Raw genomic sequence first — 25,984 nt, 5'->3', positions numbered from 1 at the left:
ATGCTATTATTTTCCCTTATAACCATGTTATAAGGGAAAATAATACAGTGAATAGACTTTCATCCTAGCAACCATGCGTGAAAATCGCACCGCATCCACACTTGCTTGCGATTTTCACGCAGCCCCATTAACTTCTATGGGGCCTGCGTTGCGTGAAAAACGCACAATATAGAGCATGCTGCGATTTTCACGCAGCACACAAGTGATGCGTGAAAAATCACCGCTCATGTGCACAGCCCCATAGAAGTGAAAGGGTCCGGATTCAGTGTGGGTGCAATGCGTTCACCTCTCGCATTGCACCCGCGCAGAAATCTCACCCATGTGAAAGGGGCCTAAGAGTGAATAGAACAAGGGTTCCAGCTAATAGTAAGTAAAAATAAAATAAAATACACAAACTAAAAATATTAAGTTTAAATCCCCCCTTTCCCAATTTTACATATAAAATATATAGACAGTAAATAAATAAAAACATATTACATAGCGCTGCGTCCGAAAAGTCCAAACTATTAGATTAAAAAATATCTCCTATGCGGTGAGCATTCGCCATTTTTTAGTCACCTTGTCACCCCAAAAAATAGGATAGGACTGTTCTATTATGGGCCGAACATTTCATAAAATGCGAAATGCACGCTGCTTTTTTTTGCGCGGTTTTGAGTATCACAATACTTTATGGTGACGAAACCGAATCAAAATTTTGGTATCGAAACAACCCTATGCGGATCTGATCGGTGTAGCGTTGTCACGATACCAAAATTTTGATTCGGTTTCGATTTGGCGACTAAAAATTTTATTTGGCTCATAAATTTTTCAGTTCAGGAGCCAATGGCTACTAGATTTTTTTTTGTCTGGAGCACTGGACCTTAGATTGTGAGCCCCGTTGGGGACAGCGTGATACTAATGTATGTAAAGCGCTGCGGAATATGTCAGTGCTGGTGCATAAAATAAATGTTTTATTTTTTTTCTCGAATTCCACTCTATTTAGACTTCTTCCAGCTTTCCACTACATTAAATGGTGTTATTTGGGGTCGTTAGAAAGTACAATCAGCCCCTATTTGGCTCGAAAACAGAAAAATGAAATTATGGAAAATGGCTGCATTATGAAGGTGTTAAAGGACAGCCCTGCCCTAGTGATCCTGAAAAAAAAATTAAAAATCTGTTTGACCAGTACATACAAGGTACGTCGGGGAGGATTTTTTGTGAGTGACGTCATTAGTACCACCTCCCATCAGTGAAAGGGTTAAAAAGCAGAGGGATAAAGCACAAAACCTTGAATAGTCATCTTGCTTTATTTTAATAATCAAACATTGCATACTTAAATGTGTCATAAAATGGCGGACAGCTATACATGGAGCCGAGCGATCTCACCGTATCCAATACTACCCAAAATTTCCGAAAAGACAGAATGTGTCGCGCTGTGGATAGAAAAAGATTCCAGGAACTGAATAAGACTATGTACAAAGACGTCTAGATAAGAATTGCGCCGTTTATTAATAAAACATAAAATCTCTGAAATCCCATGGAGAGGAGCGGATCACGCGACGGCGCAGGAGGGTCAATACTGATGGTTCTAACTTCTCTCCTTTCTCTTATAAATACTGTTGGAGTGCAAAGAAAATCCTAGAACAGGCAGAACCAAACTGTAAGTGGATCTGTCACTTATACGCGGAGTAAGCAGCCATTTTGTTGGAGTGGACAATGTCAGCCAGTCTACTAGGACATGGCAGGATGTCACCAGGACAGTTCCCTTTACATAAGGACTAATGACTAAGGGGTTGAAAATACAGCTGTGCCCCATGAACGCCTTGTCCAACACCGAACTGGTCTTCATGGGTCCATGGTGTGGTGGACATGTGACAGTGAAGGAGCCAATCACTGCAGCAAAACATGACAGTCCAAATATCATGTCTACGACCACGTGATGACCTGACATTAAAGATAAAGGGGTGAAGAGGATAAACGTTCCTGACAACCCCCGATTTATTATTATTTTTTTAAATACTGCCAACTGATCTGACTGGCAGACAGTGATCACATGACCCAAGAGCATCGTCTCAAAGTCTGCTTCATAAACGTTGAAAATTACAATACCATACCTCGGGATTTGTCATTTCATAAACGTCCAGGGAGTCATTCAGGATTAGAAAAACACGGTTGCCTCCTTCCAAAAACTGCGCCACCCCCGTCCTCAGGTTGTATCCGGTAGTGCAGCTCATTTCCACTGAAGCGAGTGGAGCCGAGCTGCAATACCATAGGCAACCTGTGGGAGGAGTAATGTTTTTCTCATCCCTTTAAACCAAGCACCATAGCGGGAAGTCTATCCTAGTGACAAAACCACCTTTAAACCACCAACTGGCCGAATACTGGTGGTACAAAATGGCCGTCTGCGCTGTGCTCCAGTGACAGGTACATTTTGATGCAACACAAAGATGACCAGTAGTAACACGTGGGGGGCGCATTCACAGGTGAAAGAAATTCGCAAAGCACTTAACGCCTTGAGGTAGCTTCTTTTAGGCAGAAAGTCAGTTGTGTGTTGTTACAAGCAAATGGGGGGTAAAAATAGAATAGTGCATTTTCACTTTTTTCACTAGATTACAGAATGCGGGCGACGCAGGGGCCGTCCCGGGCATCCCTCAATATAGCCCTGTAGCATGAACTAAAACGATCGCTAGAAACCAAAAGGAAGGCCTCAAGGAGAAAGAAAAGTGAGTGACAACTGAAAAACATCCTGCAGCATAAAAACAGCAGAACCAACGCTGCGGAGCAGAATGGAATTGACAAAAAAAAATTAAAAATTAAATTCAGAAATAAAATAAAAAAATAAAATAAAAACTTTTGGCAAAACTGGTTTACATACACGTCGATAACAAAAACCACAAGTTCATCTGGAAACAGGAGAAGAATGAGCCGTGACATTCAGAGTTATAATTTTTTTTTGTCTTTTTTGTTACGTTTTAACGGTGCAGAACAGTTTGTGTTTTAACGAGAGAAAACTTTATAGAATAAATTGTTAAAAGGTGAAATCTGTGCTGTGACATAAAAACAATACTAGAGTCAGCCAGGGCGCTTGTGATCCTTAAAGGGGGGGGGGGGGTTCTTTTCACCGATCGCAGTACTACAAGCAAGATTAAGGACAGGCCGATACTTCCCCCCCCCCCCCCCCAGAGACACTTTGCTGCTGAGTTCTCCCTACTGACCTCTCGGGTGTTTCTGTAGCCGTCATGTCCCCCTTGTCACATCACAAGTCTGAACAACAACAAAAAAAAGCGAGCAGAAAGTGAATGCATCTCATGAAGGAGCGGCGAGTAAAGCATTCAGGGGCACAAGGTTAGTTCCAAGGATTCTACATATTTGCGTCAAATACTTAGAGGGAATGTTAAGAATTAGTAAAGGAGCTGTCTGCACGGGCGGAGGACACCGGAATACAAGGACCACCAAAAGGGAACCCTGCATCATGTTCCAACCCCTGCATGACCGAGGAACGCTCCAGTAAAACATTCTGTGGTAAGTTAACTGGAGGGGTAAGTTGGCTACAGACCTGAAAAGGCTGATCTTCTGCTGAAGCGAACCTCTATTTACCATCATTGCACTAAAGTCTATGGCGGGGTGACATGGAGAAACAAGGGCTGGACGGGCTGTGTTATTCCATGGTTTCCCCTATCGCAGTATGGCTCATGTTCGTTAAGTACCTCATGGATGGAGTACGGGAGGGTTATAACTTATAAGCTCCGGGACTGCATTTTCATTACTACCTGCACTAATTAACTGGCTCTTACTTTCCATCTATGTTAAATCCTGAAGAAGCCAAAAACAGGAATGGAAAAGAGTCTGCGTAAGGCACTAGGGGGAGATTGTAAAATGCAGCCAGGAAGCTTAAAATGAGGGGGGAGGATCTTGGGAGAAGGCTCCCAAATGCGCACTGTTACGGGACTAACTCCTACGGGCCAATAACGTGCTGTCCATGTCTCATCGTCTGCAGGAACTGCTCACCCCCATAACTGCAGCAACCAAGTCTTACCGAAATCTCCAACAACCTGAAAGCACAGTCCACAACTAACCACTACTACAGTGGTAGCTGGGGAGCGGCATTCACAACCTAGAAGCACAGCGTGACGGCACGAGACACAAATGCCAATTTATTGGGATGAAAATAAATAAATAAATATAGGCTTGACCCAAAGGGGATCAATAAGGAATTAAGGAGACATCGCCACAGTCCTGCAGATAAAACATGTACCGTGAGAAAACCGGAGACGGGGAAAGCTATCAATCTGACTTTAATAAATATGTTAAAGTTAAAAATTTTCTAAAACGAGTACGTCAACCCCTGACAGATGAACAGAGCCGCCATTGTGCTCCGCTGGAATGCAAGGAACTCCGCCATGTGACACACAGCCAATCGGGCAGCAAAACGCTCAAATGTCACCATGGATTGTGGCGGTGGGACAATGTCAAGGCTACTCGCTCCCATAGAGCCGGACAAGGTCACTACTGACAATCTAAAATCACCAGTTTATCTTACATGCACCTTTCTGGCCCCTAAGGGGGGCTAAAATGCTGACTTAAACTTACGAAATTTAACAAAATAAAGTGATAAAGAAAAGTGCTAACAGCTAATGTATCATGTGATTATTTCAGCATTTACTATGAGGAGCCATTAAAACAGCACAGGACAAGAGCCACAAGGCAAAATCAGAATCAGGGGGGGTTGGGGACACTTGACTACTGCAATTCAGAAAGTCACAAAGCAAAGCATGAGCAAACCTTACTGCCACAGAGGGGCGCTGAGGAAGCAGATCGCGGGGGACTCACAGGGTGCGATACTGAGACCTGTCCTTATGAAACAGGGCGGTATTTTTTTTTTCTTTTTATAAAAGGCACGTTTAGACGGTCTAATGAGATCTCAGCAGCAAAATGACCGTACAGATTGGATATCTACCCTGGCCTCTGGTGTTGAATTCTTCCATTTGTAATTTGTTTCCTAAAATAAAAAAAATAAAAAATAAAAAGATAAAGAAAAAAAAAAGCCCAAGACAACAGCAGCGGTGACTCTGCTCCACCTGGTGGCGCTCTTTGTCCCTTGTTTGTTGTATAGCTGATAGGAGGCATGTGTCTGTGTCTTGAACAGAGAAGGCACTGAGGTAACAAGGTGCCTACTTTCCTGGATCTCGGAGGTCCATACTAGAACCAAATAATGCCACCAGCTGCTCCTCGTAATGTGTGATGTTCCTCTTCATAATGTCCATGCAGGGGCCCAGTAATCGCTCAAAGGCTTGAACATCCATAACTGAAAACAGAGGAGATAATATGTAAATAGAAAGCAAAAAACATGTCTTTTTTATTCCATACGACACGACACCCCGCCCCACCTTGGTACTGCTGGAGGCAGGAGCTGGATCAGGCTCCTTCCCCTTCTGGCAGCTGACTAAAGGATCCCTTCTTACTTCCCCTGAAGGAGTCTTCTCAGCTACACTGCAATGTACTGCACAGGCTCTGCTCCTGACAGGCAGGCAGAAAGCCATTTCTATTGGCTGCCCTGCAGTGAATGGAGGATTGCTATGCAGAGACCTGACTGAGGGAAGAGTGACTGAGGATGTGTGTCTATTCACCAGCTCATTTGGTCGAGGTGCAGCCATACTATGTAAGCAAATGAACACCTGGCAGCACCATATAACATAAGTACATGCCATAACTTCACTGGATCTACCACCATGTAAATGGAAAAATATGTTTGCTGATCAGCTGTTTGAGAAGCACCTTTGCCAGTGACGTCAACATTTATCGGTCACATTGGCTAAGGGCTCATGTACACGAACGTGCCGTGTTTTGTGGTCTGCAAATTGTGGATCCGCAAAACACGGATGCCGCTCTGCGCTTAGTGAGAACCGGTGCCTTGTCAAACTAATCAGCCAGGGTCCTGGGTGTCTGACTCCTCGTTCATCAGATACTGATGACCTATCCAGAGGATCCTGGAAACCCCTTTAAAAGTGGTAAAATTTAACATCCTTCATGGTTTTTACCTAAACACTTGACGTTGTCTACAGCATACGCAGAGGCAGCCCGGGGTTTGTTGGTGACAAGGGCAAGTTCACCAAAATACTGTCCTCTCGTACACCGAGTGATCTCCACCTCTTGGTTGCTTTCTTGGCCAGACTTTGTCTACAATAGAAGAACAGAACGTTACAGTCTACATCACTCACAGGCCTGGTGAACAAAGGAAGCCCTTCATCTGACTCCAGTGTCTGGCACAGAATCGCCTGATGTACGGGAAAGGCAGAAAAGAGCAAAACAATCAGAAAGCTTCTCCGATTACACGGTCTTCTGGTAGAAGTTTATTTTATTTTTATTTTTTTATGTTCGTTCCTGGACAGAGAAAGGTATCTCTAGATATGTTGGGACTATTTGGTAGTGGATTAGAATTAGGCTAGGGCTGTCATATTGTACAGTACAATCTGGCTGTAAGTCACACGCAATTAAACTGTAGGCTGGAGAAGTTGCTTCTGATTTGTGACCAAATAAAAAGCAGGTTTGGAATATTTTTACAACTGTTGTGCGACGCTTGCTTAAAGGGGCTTTCTGGGATTTTGATACTGATTGCCTATCCTCAGGATAGATCATCAATATCAGATTGGTGGGGGTCCAACTCCCAGAAGCCCCGCCAAACAGCAGTATGAAAAGAGAGCGTGAGCTCTTAGGCCTCTTCCCCATGCGACATCCCGTTCATCGGTCAAATGACCTAGACGTAGTTAAGACCCATTCAAGTGAATGGAATTGAGCTTCAATATTAGGCTACTTTCACACTAGCGTTCGGGGCTCCGCTTGTGAGCTCCGTTTGAAGGCTCTCACAAGCGGCCCCGAACGCATCCGTACTGCCCCAATGCATTCTGAGTGGATGCGGATCTGCTCAGAATGCATCAGTCTGGCAGCGTTCAGCCTCCGCTCAGCATGCGGACACCCGAACGCTGCTTGCAGCGTTCAGGTGTCCGCCTGGCCGTGCGGAGGCAAATGGATCCGTCCAGACTTACAATGTAAGTCAATGGGGACGGATCAGTTTGAAGTTGACACAATATGGCTCAATTTTCAAACTGATCCGTCCCCCATTGACTTTCAACGTAAAGTCTGGAAAGATCCGTCTGAACAACTTTCACACTTAGAATTTTTCCTAAACTATAATGCAGACGGATCCATTCTGAACGGATCCAAACGTCTGCATTATAGGAGCAGATCCGTCTGTGCAGACACCAGACGGATCCGCTCTGAACGCAAGTGTGAAAGTAGCCTTAAACACAACCACTATACAATGTATGGTGCTGTACTTGGTCGGCTGTGAGGAGGCCGCAGCAGAGCACCACCGCTTAATCAGCTGACTGGTGAGTGTGCCAGAAGTTGGACCCCCCGATCTCATATTGATCACCTATCTTGAGGAAAACGCCATCAATATGAAAATCCTATAGAACCCCCTTAATTTGTACTTAAAAACACGATGAGAAGGAACCTTTACAGTGGTGCTGCACAAAACTTTTCGTGGCAGTTCTTGAGCCAAAGCTAGAAGTGGATCCAGCAGGAAGGAGAAGTCTAAGGCCCCATTCACACGTCCGCAATTCTGTTCCGCATTTTGCGGACCGGAATTGCGGACCCATTTATTTCTATGGGGCCGCACGATGTGCAGCCCAGATACGGAATTGCGGACCCGCACTTCCGGGTCCGCAATTCCGTTCACGGAAAAAATAGAACATGTCCTATTCTTGTCCGCAATTGCGGACAAGAATAGGCATATTCTATTAGTGCCAGCAATGTGCGGTCTGCAAAATGCGGAACGCACATTGCTGCAGTCCGTGTTTTGCAGATCCGCAAAACACACACGGATGTGTGAATGGACCCTTAGTCTTTGCTTTAGATTTCTCATTCTGCAATAAAAAGCTGTGTGCGCCCGCAACAGGAGGTCTTCTGCTTTTTCTAAGCCTGTGTGTTGGAGGGTCCCCGGACATTAGGATGATCACAGGATGTCCTGGGAGCAAAAAATCTGCAGCTCCACTACTGAGGCAATGAATAAAAAGAAAAAAAACGATAAAAAGAGGTGACGCACTGGATTTGGAGCAGACTATGGCAGAGGTGCTCTCAGTAAAAAGGAATCACCCTTCCTTTAATAAAATGAACAAATGGAAAAAGATACTGGGCACTCTCTTAAATAAAGGAACCTCACAATTTATTATCAATGGAACATAGAAACATGTACATAATTCATTTAATACTATTAAAACACCATAACTTAAAATCCGGATGAATAAAACTAGATTCCTATTTATCTAAAAAATTAATTTAAATAGGACCGCCTCTGATTGTTCGGGGATAAAAGTATTTTTGAATAAATGTTCATCCAACTTATAGTTTGGGTATAATGAAAAAATATTCTTTAGGGTATTGATGACCCATCAATTGGGTCATCAATACCCTAAAGAATATTTTTTCATTATACCCAAACTATAAGTTGGATGAACATTTATTCAAAAAGACTTTTATCCCCGAACAATCAGAGGCGGTCCTATTTTAATTAATTTTTTAGATAAATAGGAATCTAGTTTTATTCATCCGGATTTTAAGTTATGGTGTTTTAATAGTATTAAATGAATTATGTACATGTTTCTATGTTCCATTGATAATAAATTGTGAGGTTCCTTTATTTAAAGAGAGTGCCCAGTATCTTTTTCCAATGAATAAAAAGAGATAAAGGTCCAGCTCGGTTAAAATGTTACCTTTATTTTTCAGTGCAGATAAAAGCCAGTTACAGTCCAGTCTACATGTTTCGGATCAGAGACAATAGCGATCCTTACTTATGATCCTTGGTCATGAGTAAAGATCGCTATCGTCTCTGATCCGAAACATGTAGACTGGACTGTAACTGGCTTTTATCTGCACTGAAAAATAAAGGTAACATTTTAACCGAGCTGGACCTTTTTCTCTTTTTACTCAAGCAACGCTGTGGTTCTTGGCGTGGTCCGTGCTTGGTGTGACAGGGTTTGAGCACGCCTATACTCTCTCTCTGCCTACTGAGGCAATGAAGTACTGAAATTAATGAGCCGTCTTTGTAGTGCACAGATGTGCGGGTCCTCCACAGTGAGGGACTCTTTAGCCAGTCCACAATTAGTGTCCCATTAGAGTTGTATGGCAGGACAAGTGCCGATTAGAGCTCCTGAGCATCGGACTATTACACAGGGTGATGCAAAGTGAACGGAGGTGGCACCATTGTTACCGCTGCTGTTCCTCCCAAATTCAGTTCTACCAATTGGCAGCATACCCCCGATTACACAGGGAGATGCACTGCCAATAAGACCTCGTTCACATTTCCGTTTTTCTGTAGACAAAGCACACTCGTTGATTTAAATGCATTTCTTCACACATCAGTAGTTTTTACCGACCGTAGGTCAGTGAAAAAAAATAATAATAATCATGCACTACTTTGGTCCATGATGCGGTCCATTGAAGTCTATGGGTCCGTGGAAAACCACAGACAACACGGATGCCTTCTGTGCTTGGTCTGTTTTTTTTTTTCACGGACCACTGATAGATGATCTGGAAATTAATTTTCAGCTGAGCAGTGTCCGTAGAATACGAATGAAACACAAAGGGCAAAAAATGGACACGGGCCAAACATGGATCCTTCACGGGTAAAAACATGGATTTTTTTCCACGGACATCAGACACAAATGTGAACGAGGCCTAACTGCATTTTTCATTCTGATATAAGATGCAAATCAGCTGATCGGTGGTATTATTTGAGCCAATTATTGAGAGAGCAAAATGACAAGACCTTTGATACAGCAGGGGGTATACAACTTCTTACAAGCACCCACTGGTTAATGCTGATATCATCGGATGATGTGGGCAGCATGGTGGCTCAGTGGTTAGCACTGGTGCCTTGCAGCGCTAGGGTCCTGGGTTAAAATCTACATCGAGTTAGTATGTTCTTCCAGTGTTTGCGTGGGTTTCCTCCAGGTATTCCTGTTTTCTCCTGCACTCCAATGACATACTAATAGGAACCTTAGATTGTGAGCTCCATTGGAGATAATGTATGTAAAACACTTCTAAATATGTCTATACGAGTAAAATAAATAAATCTATACGACAAAGAAAATGTGAACTCATATGAATGCAATTATATATCTGGTTTATACAAAACTCCTCTTGCTAAGGGTCATCATAGTGTTGATCTGAGGACAGGACATATTCCACACCCCTCCCCCGCATACCTTGCTTTTCATCATTATTTTTACTTCTCCTGACTCGACAATGTAGAAGCAGTCCGCCATGTCGCCCTAAAAAAATAAATAAAAAAATATATAAAAACACACAATTGTAGAATGACGCATCAACCTCGGTCATCTACCCAGGAACATGGCGCAGGGTCAGGCAGCACTCACCTGTGCGATAATGCGATCGCCGTCCTTATAAATCTTCTCACCTATTACATCGACAATTTTCATTCGCTCAGAAAGCTTGGGGAAGAGAAAAAAAAAAATGGAGTATTAAAGGGGTTGTCTCAGTTCTGCAAATAGTATTTATCGTGTAGAGAAAGTTAATACGAGGCACTTACTAATGTATTGCGATTCTCCATATTGTCTCCTTTGCTGGCTGGATTCATTTTTCCATCCCATTATACACTGCTCGTTTTCATGGTTACGACCACCCTGCAATCCAGAAGTGGCCGTACTTGCACACTATAGGAGAGCGCCAGCCTCTCTGGTGGTTGGTACCTTGGGAGTGTCAAAAGGCCAGCGTTTGTTCCTATAGTGTGCAAGCACAACAACCATTGCAGGGTGGTCATAACACCTGGAAACGAGCAGTGTATAATGTCACGGAAAAAAGAATCCAGCAAGCACAGGAGGCAATATGGAGAATCACAATTAATTATTAAGTGTCTTGTATTAATTTTCTCTACATGATATATGCTATTTGCTGAAGTTAAACAACCCCTTTAATGTAGACAACATGGGAACGATCCTAAGATATGGAGCCTGAAGGCAGCCGGGCCTCACCTCTAAGGACTTTAGGATGGGTACAGATTCTACAAAGATCTCAAACATCTTCCTTTTTTTGGCATTGTTTTTCAGGATTATTCTTCTAAAAGTGACTCGATCCTGGTTAGGAGAAAAAAATATATAATTTTTTGCGGCAGTTTATGCATTTATATTTTGAGGGCATTACAGGAGATCAGTGCTCTGAATACAGACCCAAACTATAGTTCTACATGATGATACAGCAGTCTGCATGTCACTTACACGGGTGTTCATGTCCAAGATCATCATTTAAATAAAAATTATGCAAATTTGCAAAGATGATAATCTACTTATAGTCAACCATCATCTGTCCTACGCTGTCCATCCCAGTCGCTATTGCATCATATTACATGACCCAATCCTCCATCACAACATGCTACCATAAAACACGCTGTGCAGACAGCATGGAGACATACATCAGGAAGATCTCCAGACGTATACCTTGGGTGATAGGCTCAGACACTCACCAGGAGACAGCAGCATGCGACATCCACTGACCTCACATTACAATGTATGTGCAGTGATTTACTGTAGATGAATGTGTCATCAGCCATGTTTTCCTACACAGCATACAGATCTACGGTGGTGGTGGTGACAAGTGACATTTTCGGCCTCTGTCAGATGAGTGAAGCACTATGGGTAGCCTATAGGACGGATCAGCAACGTCCGGGCACTCCAGCTGTTCTGAAACTACAACTCTCAGAATCCTCTTTTCACTTCTATGGGAGTTTCAAGAACAGCGCAGTAAGTGTGCATGCTGGGAGTTGTAGTTGCACAGCAGCTAGATTGCCGAAGGTTGCTGATCCCTGGCTCATAGCATTTTCAAGCATATACATCAAATACAGGGCTTGATTGCAGTGTGCAGAGAGTCACTAAACGGAACACGGCCCAAACAAGAATAAATCACAATTAACAGCAACTGACAACTTCATGTAGGAAGAAGCTACTAAGAACATGGTCATGACATACAGAACCCGTTGGCTTGGCCGCCAGGTCAAATGGGTGTGGAGCTCCTGGACTCCCCTCTAACAGATGTCGGGGGAGAGAAAGATCAGGAGAAGTAAATTTTTTCCCCAGATCCCTTTGTTCTCCCAGGAGATTAGCTGCCGCCAGAGGTTTTCTCCGCCCTCCCCACATACGTGTTTGGCTTGGCCAGATGTGTATAGTGGAGTAGGGAGTAATAGCTGTTAGCCAAATGATCGTTCAGCCGACCGCTGTTGAATGTGTATGAACGCCCTTAGAAGTGAGCGATTTTAGATTGGTGCGTCCAGCACGCCTATAAACTGCAAGTTTGCAATCAAACCCATAACCTTATGAATAAATTTGCACTGTCCTAATGATAAAGCCTCAATCAGCAGGATAAGTAACATGTCATTGATTAGTCCTCCACTAGGTGGCACTGCCTAACCACACACCGTACATGTGCTACATGTGACAAAACAATGTGCCGAAAGAACGGAGCATGTGACATGAAGATCCATCTTGTCATTACGTGGTAAGGGCACGTGCGTGCATATTATAAGGTCTGATGCTTTTCCCATGTGGGATGGACAGGACAGTTTGGCTCTTTCATCAGTTGAATATAATGATACGTTCCCGGCCTGTAAAATTGTGTCACATGATGACTAGACACTGGAACGGAACATGCAAAGACCCGAAACACCTCACGGCATGAGGGTTCATTTTTATTTATTTTTTTACATTTTATTAAGTTTGCCTTCAAGTAAAACAATTTTGACACAGAGCACATGACCGCTCGTTGAGTCAATGTCCATTGTGCTGATGCGTCTCATCCAGCGATTGGATGACTGGTCATTTCCTGAGTGACCAGAGGCACCATGGAAATAGAGAAAGTGGTCTTTTTTTAATGGTATTCTGATCCTTTTCTAAAATCGTTTTATCAGCCAGAGAACCTCTTTACTGGGCATAGTTTACCTGCTCACTGTCGATATTACAGCGGTGAGCAGTGTAATCACAAGCTGTCCCATTCACTTTGTACTATACACTTGAATGGAGGGAGCAGGACGGTTTGTAATTACACTGCTCACCGCCGCAATATTGACAGTGCGCTGGCACGGAGAACGGCATTCTCTTCAACCAGCTGATCTGTGGCGGTGCCGGACCCCCGCCGATAGGTCATCAATATTAAAATCCCGGAAAAAATCTCTTTTAAGAATAGACATGCGTTTATTCCAGGCAGGTTTAAAGGGAACCCATCACCACCATAATGCCACCCTACCCCAACCTCCCACAGTATCCCACATGATGTCCCTTGCCTTTTTCACCAGAGGCAAAGTTCGACAAAAAAATTATTCCAGCTTCTTGTGCAGCATGGAGGCGGCAGCGGCCTTGATACCTCAAGCCAAGCTTGCCACACACCCTTTCTGCCTCTTCACTTTTGATGGACGCCCATTTTTCCCCTTCAGACGTGAGGAGTCTGGGATCCCATGCATACGCCGCCCTCTATCCTTTTTGTCACCTTCGCAGTGAGCTCAGCTGCAGTGTACATGGCCTCACTGCGCAGGCTCCAAGAAGAGAGCACCGAGGAACATTCTAGTTTCAGGTCCTGTGAGACATTGATGCACAAGATTGTTCCCTTGCACACTTGCCCCCGGGAGTCGGCATCTGCACAATGAGCCTCTGAAGCCAAGTACAATGCAATTGGGCTCTCTGCGCAGATGCTGATAAAAATAGAGGATGGGGCAAGCACGAAATCTCCGGCCCATCGCATCTGAAAAAAAAGCAAAGTGGCAGGAAAGGGGTGCAGCAAGCACGAACTAAAGTATCAAGGTTGCTGCTCTCTTCAAGCTTTATTTGCATACACCGAGCAGGGGAATAAAGCTGTTTACCGGCAAACTTGGCCATCTGGTGACAAGGACATCAACCTATCAAGAATGGGTGACCCCAGTTCCACCTGTGAGGTGGGCACCATATCCAGGTAGAGAATGAATGGAGAGGTAGTCATGGTCAGCTGTTTTAGTGACTTGCATAGAAGTGAATGGAGAAAGCGGAGGGTGTGCGTGGCCACCCGTCATTTCATTTTCCACCTGCTTGCAGTGGCCATCTCACTGGGGATGGTGGTCCTCAGATGTGGAGATAGGTCCAGATCTCAGAATACATAAGTTTTTTCACTGCCATTTTGCATCCATTTTCTGGCTGTTTATCAGTTTTTTAAAAACTGATGAATTTTATAGTTTTTTCTTCTTTTTTTAAACCCCAACCCCACACAGTCCCCTCAGTATAGATAATTCCCCCCATAGTGCTTCCCAATATAGAAAATGACCACTTTGTGCCCCCAGTATAGATAAGGGCCTCCTTTGTGGCCCCAGTATTATAAATTTACCTCTTTAGTGCAGAAAAAAGAAAAAACTCAACCACTCGCTCCTCACTGCAGACAGCAGGACCGGCGTTCCTAGTGTGATCATGTGACGTCATCACACTGGGAGCACGGGTCCTGCTGCCTCAAGTGAGGAGTGTTCTGGCACATGCAAGTGGTTGATGCGGTTTTTCATTTTAACCCCTGAAAGACCCTTTTTTCACAGTGTACACGTTTTAGCGGTGGTTAGGCTTGTGCACTCCAGTCTAAATGGGTGCTAAAAAAAAAGTCCCACTGATTTCATGTTCCATATTTTTGACACCCACCATGCACTGGCCATTAAAAAGAAAAACGGCTACGTGAATAGACTCATGGACTTTAACTAGTTTTTAAAAAGGCCGTTTAACAGCCTGTTATGTGAATGAGACCTTATGGCATACCCTAAGGATGTACTATAAATTTCTAAATTGGGAATAACCCTTTAAAAGGGAACATCTAGCTTCAGCTTTTCTAAACTTGACTTCTAAATAAGACAAGCGCAACACGCCTGCGACTTGGTCGCTTTTTCTCAGCAGAATCAGTTAAAAAAAAAAAAAAAGATCTGGATCTGATATTGTTTACCTATCCTGAGGATAGATCAATCCGTCTATAAAACAGACTCACCTGTTGCATGTGCAATGACAACGCCCCCATTGCTCCTAGAGGCTCATTTGCAAATATTAAATAATTCCTCAGCAATGTGGACACATATGAACATAAAATAAAATGACAGAGCCAAGCCTATACATGTGTACATGGGCCTCTTGTGCTGTTCCTGCAGTCTCCACCACCAGAGATCTGTACAATATCATGTGTAAAGATTGATTGGCTTCCGGTGTTACTCAGAACATGGTCATAAAGACATGGGTCAGATAAGGCCTCTTTCACACTTGCGTTGTCCGGATCCGGTGTGTACGCCACTTGCCGGAATTACACTCCGGATCCGGAAAAACGCAAGTATACTAAAAGCATTTGAAGACGGAACCGTCTTCCAAATGCGTTCAGTGTTACTATGGCACCCAGGACGCTATTAAAGTCCTGGTTGCCATAGTAGGAGCGGGGAGCGGTATACTTACAGTCCGTGCGGCTCCCGGGGCGCTCCAGAATGACGTCAGAGCGCCCCATGCGCATGGGTGACGTTTCCAATGCGATCACGTGATCCATGCTCTTGGGGCGCCCTGACGTCACTCTGGAGCGCCCGGGGAGCCGCACGGACGGTAAGTATGCTGCTCCCCCGCTCCACTTTACCATGGCTGCCAGGACTTTAGCGTCCCGGCAGCCATGGTAACCACTCTGAAAAAGCTAAATGTCGGCTCCGGCAATGCGCCGAAACGACGTTTAGCTTAAGGCCGGATCCGGATCAATGCCTTTCAATGGGCATTAATTCCGGATCCGGCCTTGCGGCAAGTGTTCCGGATTTTTGGCCGGAGCAAAAAGCGCAGCATGCTGCAGTATTTTCTCCGGCCAAAAAACGTTCCGTTCCGGAACTGAAGACATCCTGAACTGATTTCTCTCCATTCAGAATGCATTAGGATAATCCTGATCAGGATTCTTCCGGCATAGAGCCCCGACGACGGAACTCTATGCCGGAAGACAAGAACGCAGGTGTGAAAGAGCCCTAAGACGTACAACGCATCCATGTTTAATTACAAGCTGGCCGGGAGAGTTCACTTACCAGTCCCCACAGTGCTCCATCAGACGTTGCTACAATAGTCGCAGCCCTCGGAGTGTTGTACATCAAGGCTAGCTCACCGAAACTGCCGTGATCATCGTATCTGCCGACGCAACGGTCCTGTCCATCTCTAGCTACAAAAATGTCATACAGCCCCCTGGAAGAAAAAGTCAATGCAAGACACTCATTAACAGCACTGATACATCTATAATCACTACATTCTGTACTTCTATCCCTAAATCTATGAAAATCCATAAAATAACCCACAATGGGATCCTCTGAGCGAGCCACAATGGCAGCCACCTAGGATATCAAAAAACGGCTACAACTACAGATCCGTTCATATAGTTTTTGCTTCTGTTATGGTCATGAAAAAGGGGCAATCCCAGATGTCTAGCTGCAAAGGAAGGCTCTGGTCCATGCTTCTGTAAAATACCACAAGGTATGCTTTTTTTCCTGCATCCCTCTATATAGGAAAGTGAATCCGAATCAGATTTCTAACGCGGGGATAAATAAATTTTATATATATATATATATATATATATATATATATATATATATATATATATATATATATATATATAGGATCGACCGATTATCGGTTTTACCGATATTATCGGCCGATATTGAGGATTTTGACAGTTATCGGTATCGGCATCTATTTTGCCGATATTCCGATAACGTATTGGGAACACAGAACGCGCTGCTCTCAGCGCGTTCTGTGTTCCCTCCGCAGCACAGGGGAGAAGGAAGCAGTGTCTCCTCCCCCTGTGCTGCCGCCAATGGCAGGAGAGGAGACAAGAGGAGGGGCGGGGCTGTGGCCGCTGCGCCACCAATGAAGATGAGTCTTTCATTAATTCATATACAGGAGGCGGGAGCTGGCTGAAGAATCACATTGCCGGCTCCCGACCTCTATGAACGGCAGCTGCGGTCCGCGGTAGTTAACCCCTTAGGTGCCGCGGATCGCAGCTACCGCTCAGAGGTCGGGAGCCGGCTATGTGATTCTGCAGCCAGCTCCCGCCTCCTGTATATGAATGAGAGACTTATCTTCATTGCTGGCGCAGTGCGGTGTAATCCTGGGGCTCCGATCGGTTTCCATGGCAGCCAGGACGCTACTGAAGCCCTGGCTGCCATGGTAAGCTCCATGCTGCTGTGTGCACAAAGCACAGAGCAGCAGGGACAGTGTGAGCTCCTATTCACCCTGATAGAGATCTATCAGGGTGAATAGGACAAGGGTTCTAGTCCCTAAGGGGGCTAAAAGTTAGTAAAAAAAAAACAAAAACACAAAAATATTAAGTATAAATGAAAAAGATTAAAAATAAATAAATAATACTACACGTTAACAATAAACATATTAATTTTCAGCAGATGTGTAGGAAAAAAAAATTCTCAAAAATAAAAAATACCCAGAATATCGGTATAAATTATCGGCTATCGGCCTGAAAGTTGACAAATTATCGGTATCGGTCCTAAAAAAATCAATATCGGTCGATCCCTAATAAATATATACCTTACTTTTCGCCCTATAAGACGCACCTTTTTTCCCCCCAAAAGTGGGGGGGAAATAGCAGTGCGTCTTATGGGGCGAATGCTGCTGATTTTGCCATATTTTCAATTATACACCCGCCGCGATGCCGCGCGGCGGGTGTATCAGCTGTGAGGGAGAAGGGGCTGGGGGCCAGCATCTGCTTTTATAATGACAGCGGGGCCCGTGCAGTGACTATTCTACTACACGGGCCCCGCTCACTGTATAATCGTATCTGTAATAGTTAATTATGTATATACCGGTAATCGCATAATCAGCGCTACTTACAACTACAAGCGCTCGGTAGGTAGCAGGGAGGAGGCAGGCCGGGAGGACGGGCGCTGGCAGCGTGAGTCACTACGTCACGCGCCTGCGCCGCCCACTTTATGAATGAGGGTATTCACTACAGGGACACTTATGGAGGGGATCTGTGGATGACACATAGCATAAGATGCTATATATGTGTCACCCACAGATCCCCCATAACAGTGCATCACCCACAGATCCCCCATAACAGTGCATCACCCACAGATCCCCCATAACAGTGCATCACCCACAGATCCCCCATAACAGTGCATCACCCACAGATCCCCCATAACAGTGCATCACCCACAGATCCCCCATAACAGTGCATCACCCACAGATCCCCCATAACAGTGCATCACCCACAGATCCCCCATAACAGTGCATCACCCACAGATCCCCCATAACAGTGCATCACCCACAGATCCCCCATAACAGTGCATCACCCACAGATCCCCCATAACAGTGCATCACCCACAGATCCCCCATAACAGTGCATCACCCACAGATCCCCCATAACAGTGCATCACCCACAGATCCCCCATAACAGTGCATCACCCACAGATCCCCCAAAACAGTGCATCACCCACAGATCCCCCAAAACAGTGCATCACCCACAGATCCCCCATAACAGTTCGCCATCCACAGATCCCCCATAACAGTTCGCCATCCACAGATCCCCCATAACAGTTCGCCATCCACAGACCACAATTAGTTCAAAACACACCAAAAGCACACCTATTGGTTCAAAATATTTTTTTTCTTATTTTCCTCCCCAAAAACCTAGGTGCTAATGTGATAAACTAAACAAGTGTGAACAGAGCCTAAGAAATCTCTAAATGAATGGAAACCACATCACACAGACATTTCAGCCAGTAGACTACAATGGGCCTGATTGACAGATACTTACCGCTCAATGACATAGAAGTTATCCCCATCGTCTCCCTGGTCGATAACATGTTCCTGAGGTTCTACTTTCCGCTCAAACATTGCATCAAGAACCTGAGAGAGCTGTTCCTAAAGGAGGGAGAGCAAACTCGGTAAGGCACAGACGTCTCCATATTAACCATCTGCAGAGAATGGTCCAGAAAGAAACCACGGCAAAAGCCACTTTAGTTACATGCGGATTTTGTTGCCACGGATTTAACTTTGCATTGCAGAGGCCGAAACCCAACGAAAATCTGCAATCCAGCTGGTCAACTTCCACATGCACAGATAGTTTTCTGCAGTGTGCAGAGATTGTTTAAATCCCACTTTGCTTCTACTGTAAAATGCTGTCATTTTCTGCCAGAAGAATCCAGCCTGTGTGAACACACCCTAAGGCCCCCTGCACACGATCAGGATTGCGTGCGGATTTTGCGCGCGGATTTGCGTGTGGAAAATCCGCACCGTAGGTCATGTCCATTGTATTCTACGAGAATTTGAAATTCTCAATGCACACGATGCGGATTTTTTCCGCGCGGATTTTGACCTGCGGTGCGGATTTTAAAATCCGCGACATGTCAATTAATTTTTTTTTTCCTGACCGGATTTTCTTCATTCACTTAGTGAAATCCGCATGCGGAAAATCCGCACCGAATCCGCACCAAATCCGCACGCAAATCCGTATGCAAATCCGCACCAATTAATGCGGATTGACCGCACAGATTTGCCTGCGAACACCTGCGGATTTCAGTGCGGATTCTCCGCACATGAATCCTGAACGTGTGCATGTACCCTAAGGCCTCATGCACACTACCGTTTTTCGTGACTTTCTGCGGACCCATAGACTTTCAATGGGTTCGTTGAAAACTCAGCTAATGCACCGTTTGTCATCCGCGTCAGTGATCCGTGGTTCCAGTCCGTCAAAAAAATATAACCTGTCCTATTTTTTTCACGGAAAACGGTTCGCGGACCCATTCAAGTCAATGGGACCGTGAAAAAACGCGGTGGCACACAAGATGGTCATCAGCGTCCGTTTTTTTCCTATCATTTGCATGGCAAACCTGACTTAGGGCTCTTTCACACTTGCGTTGTCCGGATCCGGCGTGTACTCCATTTGCCGTAATTACACGCCGGATCCGGAAAAACGCAAGTGAACTGAAAGCATTTGAAGACTGATCCGTCTACAAAATGCGTTCAGTGTTACTATGGCAGCCAGGACACTATTAAAGTCCTGGTTGCCATAGTAGTAGTGGGGAGCGGGGGAGCAGTATACTTACCGTCCGTGCAGCTCCCGGGGCGCTCCAGAATGACGTCAGAGCGCCCCATGCGCATGGATGACGTGTCCATGCGATCACGTCATCCATGCGCGTGGGAGCGCCCTGACGTCACTCTGGAGCGCCCGGGGAGCCGCACGGACGGTAAGTATACTGCTCCCCCACTCCCCACTACACTTTACCATGGCTGCCAGGACTTTAGCGTCTTGGCAGCCATGGTAACCATTCAGAAAAAGCTAAACGTCGGATCCGGCAATGCGCCGAAACAACGTTTAGCTTAAGGCCGGATCCGGATTAATGCCTTTCAATGGGCATTAATTCTGGATCCGGCCTTGCGGCAAGTGTTCAGGATTTTTGGCCGGAGCAAAATGCGCAGCATGCTGCGGTATTTTCTCCGGCAAAAAAAACGTTCCGGTCCGGAACTGAAGACATCCTGATGCATCCTGAACGGATTTCTCTCCATTCAGAATGCATTAGGTTAAAACTGATCAGGATTCTTCCGGCATAGAGCCCCGACGACGGAACTCTATGCCGGAAGAAAAGAACGCAAGTGTGAAAGAGCCCTTAGACTTTTTTTTACTTTCCTTCATGTCTGGTGATCCTCCAAAAATAAAGGAAGACACACGGAAACAAAAACGGATCAAGGAACAACGGAACCCTATTTTGCGGAACGGAACACAACAACGGTTGTGTGCATGAGGCCTAAGAGTTTATACACAGATGTCCTGTTATCCAAGTTCACAGGTACAGATAATATATATGTGACATGACTCCAAAGTATGATTAACTTAGGCCTCATTCACACGACTTGATGGTGCCCCAATGGGGTTGCAAAAAAATAAATAAATAAAAAAAGTGGACAGCACAGCCGTATGTTCGTTCCTCAATCCCACAAAAAAGAAAGAAAATGTCCTATTCTTATCTATTTTTCAGACAATAGGCATTGTTACAATGGGTCAGCAAAAATAAAGGATGCAATACGGATGTCATTGGTAAATTTTGCAAAATACATACAGTCGTGTGGATATGCACACCGACAGTGTTACTTTGTTATTCTTCCCCCTTTATTTGGTACCGATCTCACCCCAATGAGCTCTTCCAGGCCTTAGGATTTATTCCTATGCCCAATAACAAGTTCAATGATCCCCACCCCCCTAAGGTGAGATTATCTAAGTCTGTGTAGAATAAAAAAATAAAATAAATGTGAAGCCAAATGTTGCATGGTGGTTCAATTAACATCAGAAGATGAACACGTCAGGAGAACAAGGCCGCACTGCAATACTTATCTATACATTTATTGATATGTCATCTTACCTGGTCAAGGTTTTTAAAGAGAAGAATATCTTTACAAGCTTCCTGTAATCTACATCTCTGCTCATCCGTTTTCGGGTGAACTACCTAAGGATGAAATAAAATACAAGAAAAAAAAATATTATTATTTATCTTCATTAAAGGAGTTTTCCTAGTAATTAAAGGGGTTCTTTGGGCTTTTAATATTGATGACCTATCCTCAGAATAGGTCATCAATATCAGATCGGCGGGAGTCTGACTCCCGGCACCCCCGCCGATCAGCTGTATGAGGAGCCATCTACTGTCTCTTCCTGTTGCTGCAAAGCAGGAAGAGTGATGGGAGACGGCACATGCACACTGCGAGGTCATCAATATTAAAAGCCCAGATAACCCCTTTAAGGCCTATCCTATGGATAAGTCATCAATATCAGATAAATGGGGGTGCACCACCCCACACCCTCAGTAATCAACTCTTTCAGGCACTGGAAACTATAGAGTGGATGGAGCAGGAAGTGTAGTGGCCGTGTTGGAGTATGGGGGAGCTGGAAACGACAGTGGAGGAATCCTTCCAGTCATTGTATGGTTTCCGCTGTCAGCCTAAAAGTGCCGATTGGTGGGTGTGCCAGGTGTCTGTGGCCCCCTCCCCCAAACCAATGGATCTGATATTGATTACCCCTACCCTGGGGCTAGATCATCAATCTGTCTACAGATTTGTGCCTATGAAACTGACAATGAAAACATCATCATGCAGGTCAGTTGCGGAGAGCCGAGTCTCTAGGTGTAATGGCAACAATCATTCTCATCAATGCGGGCACATATAAACATGGGGCCAACACAGATGTCTTCAGCTGCCAAGCACACATGTAACAGGTCAGCCAGTGTCATAGGTACAAAACTGCTGACAGATGCCCTTTAAACTCCTTCTTACAGGACATTGAAAATAACTAATGCAGATTTACCCGTGGTTCTGCGTCTTCGTCATCTTCATCTGGGTTAAAGGCTTCCGCACAAACTAGTAAGCGGAAAGAATAAAAATAGATTAGTCCTAGGTCTGATGCACTTATGCCTATTAAATTACCAGAGATTGTTGTGTTATTAGCCATTCTCACTGGTATCGGACAATAATCCAATGTGGGAAGGAGCGGCGAGCTTTCAGGCACCATTAGGCATATGGATTGTTCACGAAGAGATTGGCAGCGTGTGCCCTCTACGTGGGTGGCACAGTATGACCAGATAAAAAAGGCAGACAGAAATAAACGCTGCCAAACTGTACTGATGCATATCCCATAACCTGTGGTTTTCCAGAGGTTGAGCTGTTCTGGGACTTGCCATGCAGGATGGGCTCTGCCGTTCACCAAGTCGTCTGTACGACCTCCTACCAACACTTAGGCCCCTTTCACACGGGAGAGTATTCCGCGCGGATACGATGCGCGAGTTGAACGCATTGCACCCGCACTGAATCCTGACCCATTCAATTCTATGGGGCTGTGCACACGAGCGGTGATTTTCACGCATCACTTGTGCGTTGCGTGAAAATCGCAGCATGCTCCTCTTTGTGCGTTTTTCACGTAACGCAGGCCCCATAGAAATGAATGGGGCTGCGTGAAAATCGCAAGCATCCGCAAGCAAGTGCGGATGCTGTGCGATTTTCACGCACAGTTGCTAGGAGACGATCGGGATGGAGACCCGATCATTATTATTTTCCCTTATAACATGGTTATAAGGGAAAATAATAGCATTCTGAATACAGAATGCATAGTACAATAGCGCTGGAGGGGTTAAAAAAATTATAATAATTTAACTCACCTTAATCCACTTGATGGCGCTGCCGGCTTCTCATCTCCTTCTTTGCTATGTGCATGAAAAGAACCTGTGGTGACGTCACTCCGGTCATCACATGATCCATCACCATGGTAAAAGATCATGTGACGGACCATGTGATGACCGGAGTGACGTCACCACAGGTCCTTTTCCTGCACACAGCAAAAAAAACGACAGAAGAGATGCCAGCTGCGCGAGCAAGTGGATTAAGGCGAGTTTAAATTTTTTCTTTTTTAACCCCTCCAGCCTTATTTTACTATGCATTCTGTATTCAGAATGCTATTATTTTCCCTTATAACCATGTTATAAGGGAAAATAATACAATCTACAGAACACCGATCCCAAGCCCGAACTTCTGTTTAGAAGTTCGGGTACCAAACATGCGCGATTTTTCTCACGCGAGTGCAAAACGCATTACAATGTTTTGCACTCGCGCGGAAAAATCGTGCATGTTCCCGCAACGCCTGTGTGAAAGAGGCCTTAAGCAGTGCAGGACATGATTGTAAAATAACGCTTAAAGGGGTTGCCCCCATTGTCAAAGGTGCAGGTCCCACCGGTTTTTATGATCAAATTGAAAAACAAAACAAAAACAAAAAAAAACTGCTGGCAATGAACAGAGAAAGCTCCTTCATCTGTCAGAAGTGCAATGGCCCTTTTTAAAAAATAATTTTTATCAGAGGCCTTGCAGGAATGGAAGGTCACTCCGCTGTTATCACAACCTCAGGATTCTGCAGCTCCAAAACAAATTGGTATTTTTCTTTTGTATTAGCCTTGAGAGCCAAGAAACTATTCCTTCAGCAAGGTCAAAACCAGAGCTGGTAGTTGCCAAGTTTCACAAAAAAGGCTTTTTATGCACCCAAACAAAACCGGCACCTTCCAGTGTAAGGGTGCATATTCACAAGCCCATATTTTCGGTTTGCGTCTGAAACGCATTTTTGGCGGACTGCACATTAATTTCTATGGGGCTGCAACAAATGCAGGCAGCATATAGATGTCATCCGTGTGCTGTACAATTCTGTGCGGCCGAGCCATACCGCAGAGATCCCTTCTGGCATATTACAGTGTACAGATGCGTTTTACCATGAATTGCTGCAGTTTTGGGATGCAGGTATTGGCCTTTTTTTGTTTGTTTTTCTTATAGGTAAATCCTATATATTTCAACACATTTCACCTGTAAGGCCATGTACACATGGCGGATATGCATGTTGAAAAGTCAACATTTGCCAGAAAATGTGGCAGTAATTTGATACTGACCCTCTGCGTGGTGTGGATCTAGCCCCAGTCCCTCAGGCCAGGCCACGTGTGGACACAAGGAGACTGTGCCAAGAATGAATATATTCACTCACCCCCGACTTCAGTTACCAATTCGGATAAGTGAACTCTTATGTGAAGCGCTTTTTGTTGTGAATTTTGGCTCAGGAAAATTCACCAAAATACACAAAAAACACACACAAAAAAAACCCAAAAAAAACAAAAACACTATTCTCTGAACATGAAACTAAGGCCTCATCCACACGACCATTGTTTTGGTCTGCATCCGAGCCACAGTATTTGCGGCTTGGATGCGGACCTATTCACTTCAATCCGTGTGCTTTCAGCATCCGTTGCTCCATTCTGTGATCCGCAAAAAAACACATGTCCTATTCTTGTCCATTTTGCAGACAAGAATAGGCAGTTATATTAATGGCTGTCCTCGCCGTAACGCAAATTGCGGAACGCACACAGACGCCATCCGTGTTTTGCGGATCAGCAACTTGCAGACTGCAAAACACAACGGCCTAAAACTGTGCAGCCAATTATTGCAGACTCCATGAGTAGTGGCGGTCTTGCACTGTGGTTATTGGCCATGCCATTTTATGCCGAAATGTGTTTTACCTGTAAAAACTGCATCACAAAACAGCTGCAATTTGGGGTAAAATGCGTCCATCCGGCTGGATCACACGGCATCCTACTGTAATCGATCGGCCTAGGCGAAGACGCCAACTGAGGTGAGGTACATTTTTCAGTTATAATCTGTTAACACTGAAATCGCTCACCTGACACTCTTCTATTGTACCGATTGATGACCGGAGCTAAAAAAAAGAACAAAAGCAAAAAATAATGTAAGTGACAAAAGAACAAGAAGTAGAATGCAGAGCAAAGCAACGCCTAGAAAAGACAAGGCTACAGATCCTGCGGTGACATAACTGAACTGGTCACTGCGTAGGCACAGCTTCATTCTACTAGAGAGATTGGAAAAACATGGCTGCTTCCTTCCACAATCTGCACCATTCTTGCTAATAGTATTGGAGTTTAACACACTCCAGCATGAAATTAACTGTTCAGTTTCAGATGTCCAAGTTGTTAACCAAAGACCCTGGTGCGTCCAACACATGTGAAGTATGAGGGGTTTCCCCTTGTACAGAATAAGCACACAGCGAGGAGGAATGAAGGCATCTCTGCCCTCCAAGTGAAGGGGAACAGACCATCTAAGGCCATTAACACTGCAGCCGTGAACCTTACCTTATATACTGAACGAGGGGGCCATGCTCTGAGCACCACACCTCGCCAGGGCCAGACGTATTCGGCTACTTTCACACTCACGTTTTGGCTTTCTGTTTGCGAGATCCATCATGGGCTCTCACAAGCGGTCCAAAACGGATCAGTTTTGCCCTAATGCATTCTGAATGGAAAAGGATCCGCTCAGAATGCATCAGTTTGTCTCCGTTCCGCTCTGGAGGCTGACACCAAAAAGCTGCCTGCAGCGTTTTGCTGTCCGCCTGACGAAAC

The 25,984-nt window shown here is 44.8% G+C and overlaps 1 protein-coding gene across 1 annotated transcript in view; it reads right to left on the bottom strand.

The window, feature by feature from the left end:
• Positions 1-1,267: 1,267 nt before the first annotated feature.
• PRKAR2A (protein kinase cAMP-dependent type II regulatory subunit alpha) overlaps positions 1,268-25,984 on the bottom strand; it is a 39,944-nt gene continuing 15,227 nt past the window's right edge. The window contains exons 2-11 of the mRNA XM_040406604.1: positions 25,252-25,287; positions 22,354-22,406; positions 21,419-21,502; positions 18,817-18,923; positions 16,082-16,235; positions 11,031-11,132; positions 10,416-10,490; positions 10,245-10,310; positions 6,018-6,156; positions 1,268-5,284 (exon numbers count right to left, since the gene is read on the bottom strand). Of these exons, the coding sequence (XP_040262538.1) occupies positions 5,151-5,284; positions 6,018-6,156; positions 10,245-10,310; positions 10,416-10,490; positions 11,031-11,132; positions 16,082-16,235; positions 18,817-18,923; positions 21,419-21,502; positions 22,354-22,406; positions 25,252-25,287 (950 nt within the window). The 3' untranslated portion in view covers positions 1,268-5,150. The remainder of the gene's footprint in view (positions 5,285-6,017; positions 6,157-10,244; positions 10,311-10,415; positions 10,491-11,030; positions 11,133-16,081; positions 16,236-18,816; positions 18,924-21,418; positions 21,503-22,353; positions 22,407-25,251; positions 25,288-25,984) is intronic.

This window comes from Bufo bufo, chromosome 9 (genome assembly GCF_905171765.1).
Source record: "Bufo bufo chromosome 9, aBufBuf1.1, whole genome shotgun sequence".
Lineage (NCBI taxonomy): Eukaryota > Metazoa > Chordata > Amphibia > Anura > Bufonidae > Bufo > Bufo bufo.
This window is presented reverse-complemented; position numbering and strand designations above follow the sequence as displayed.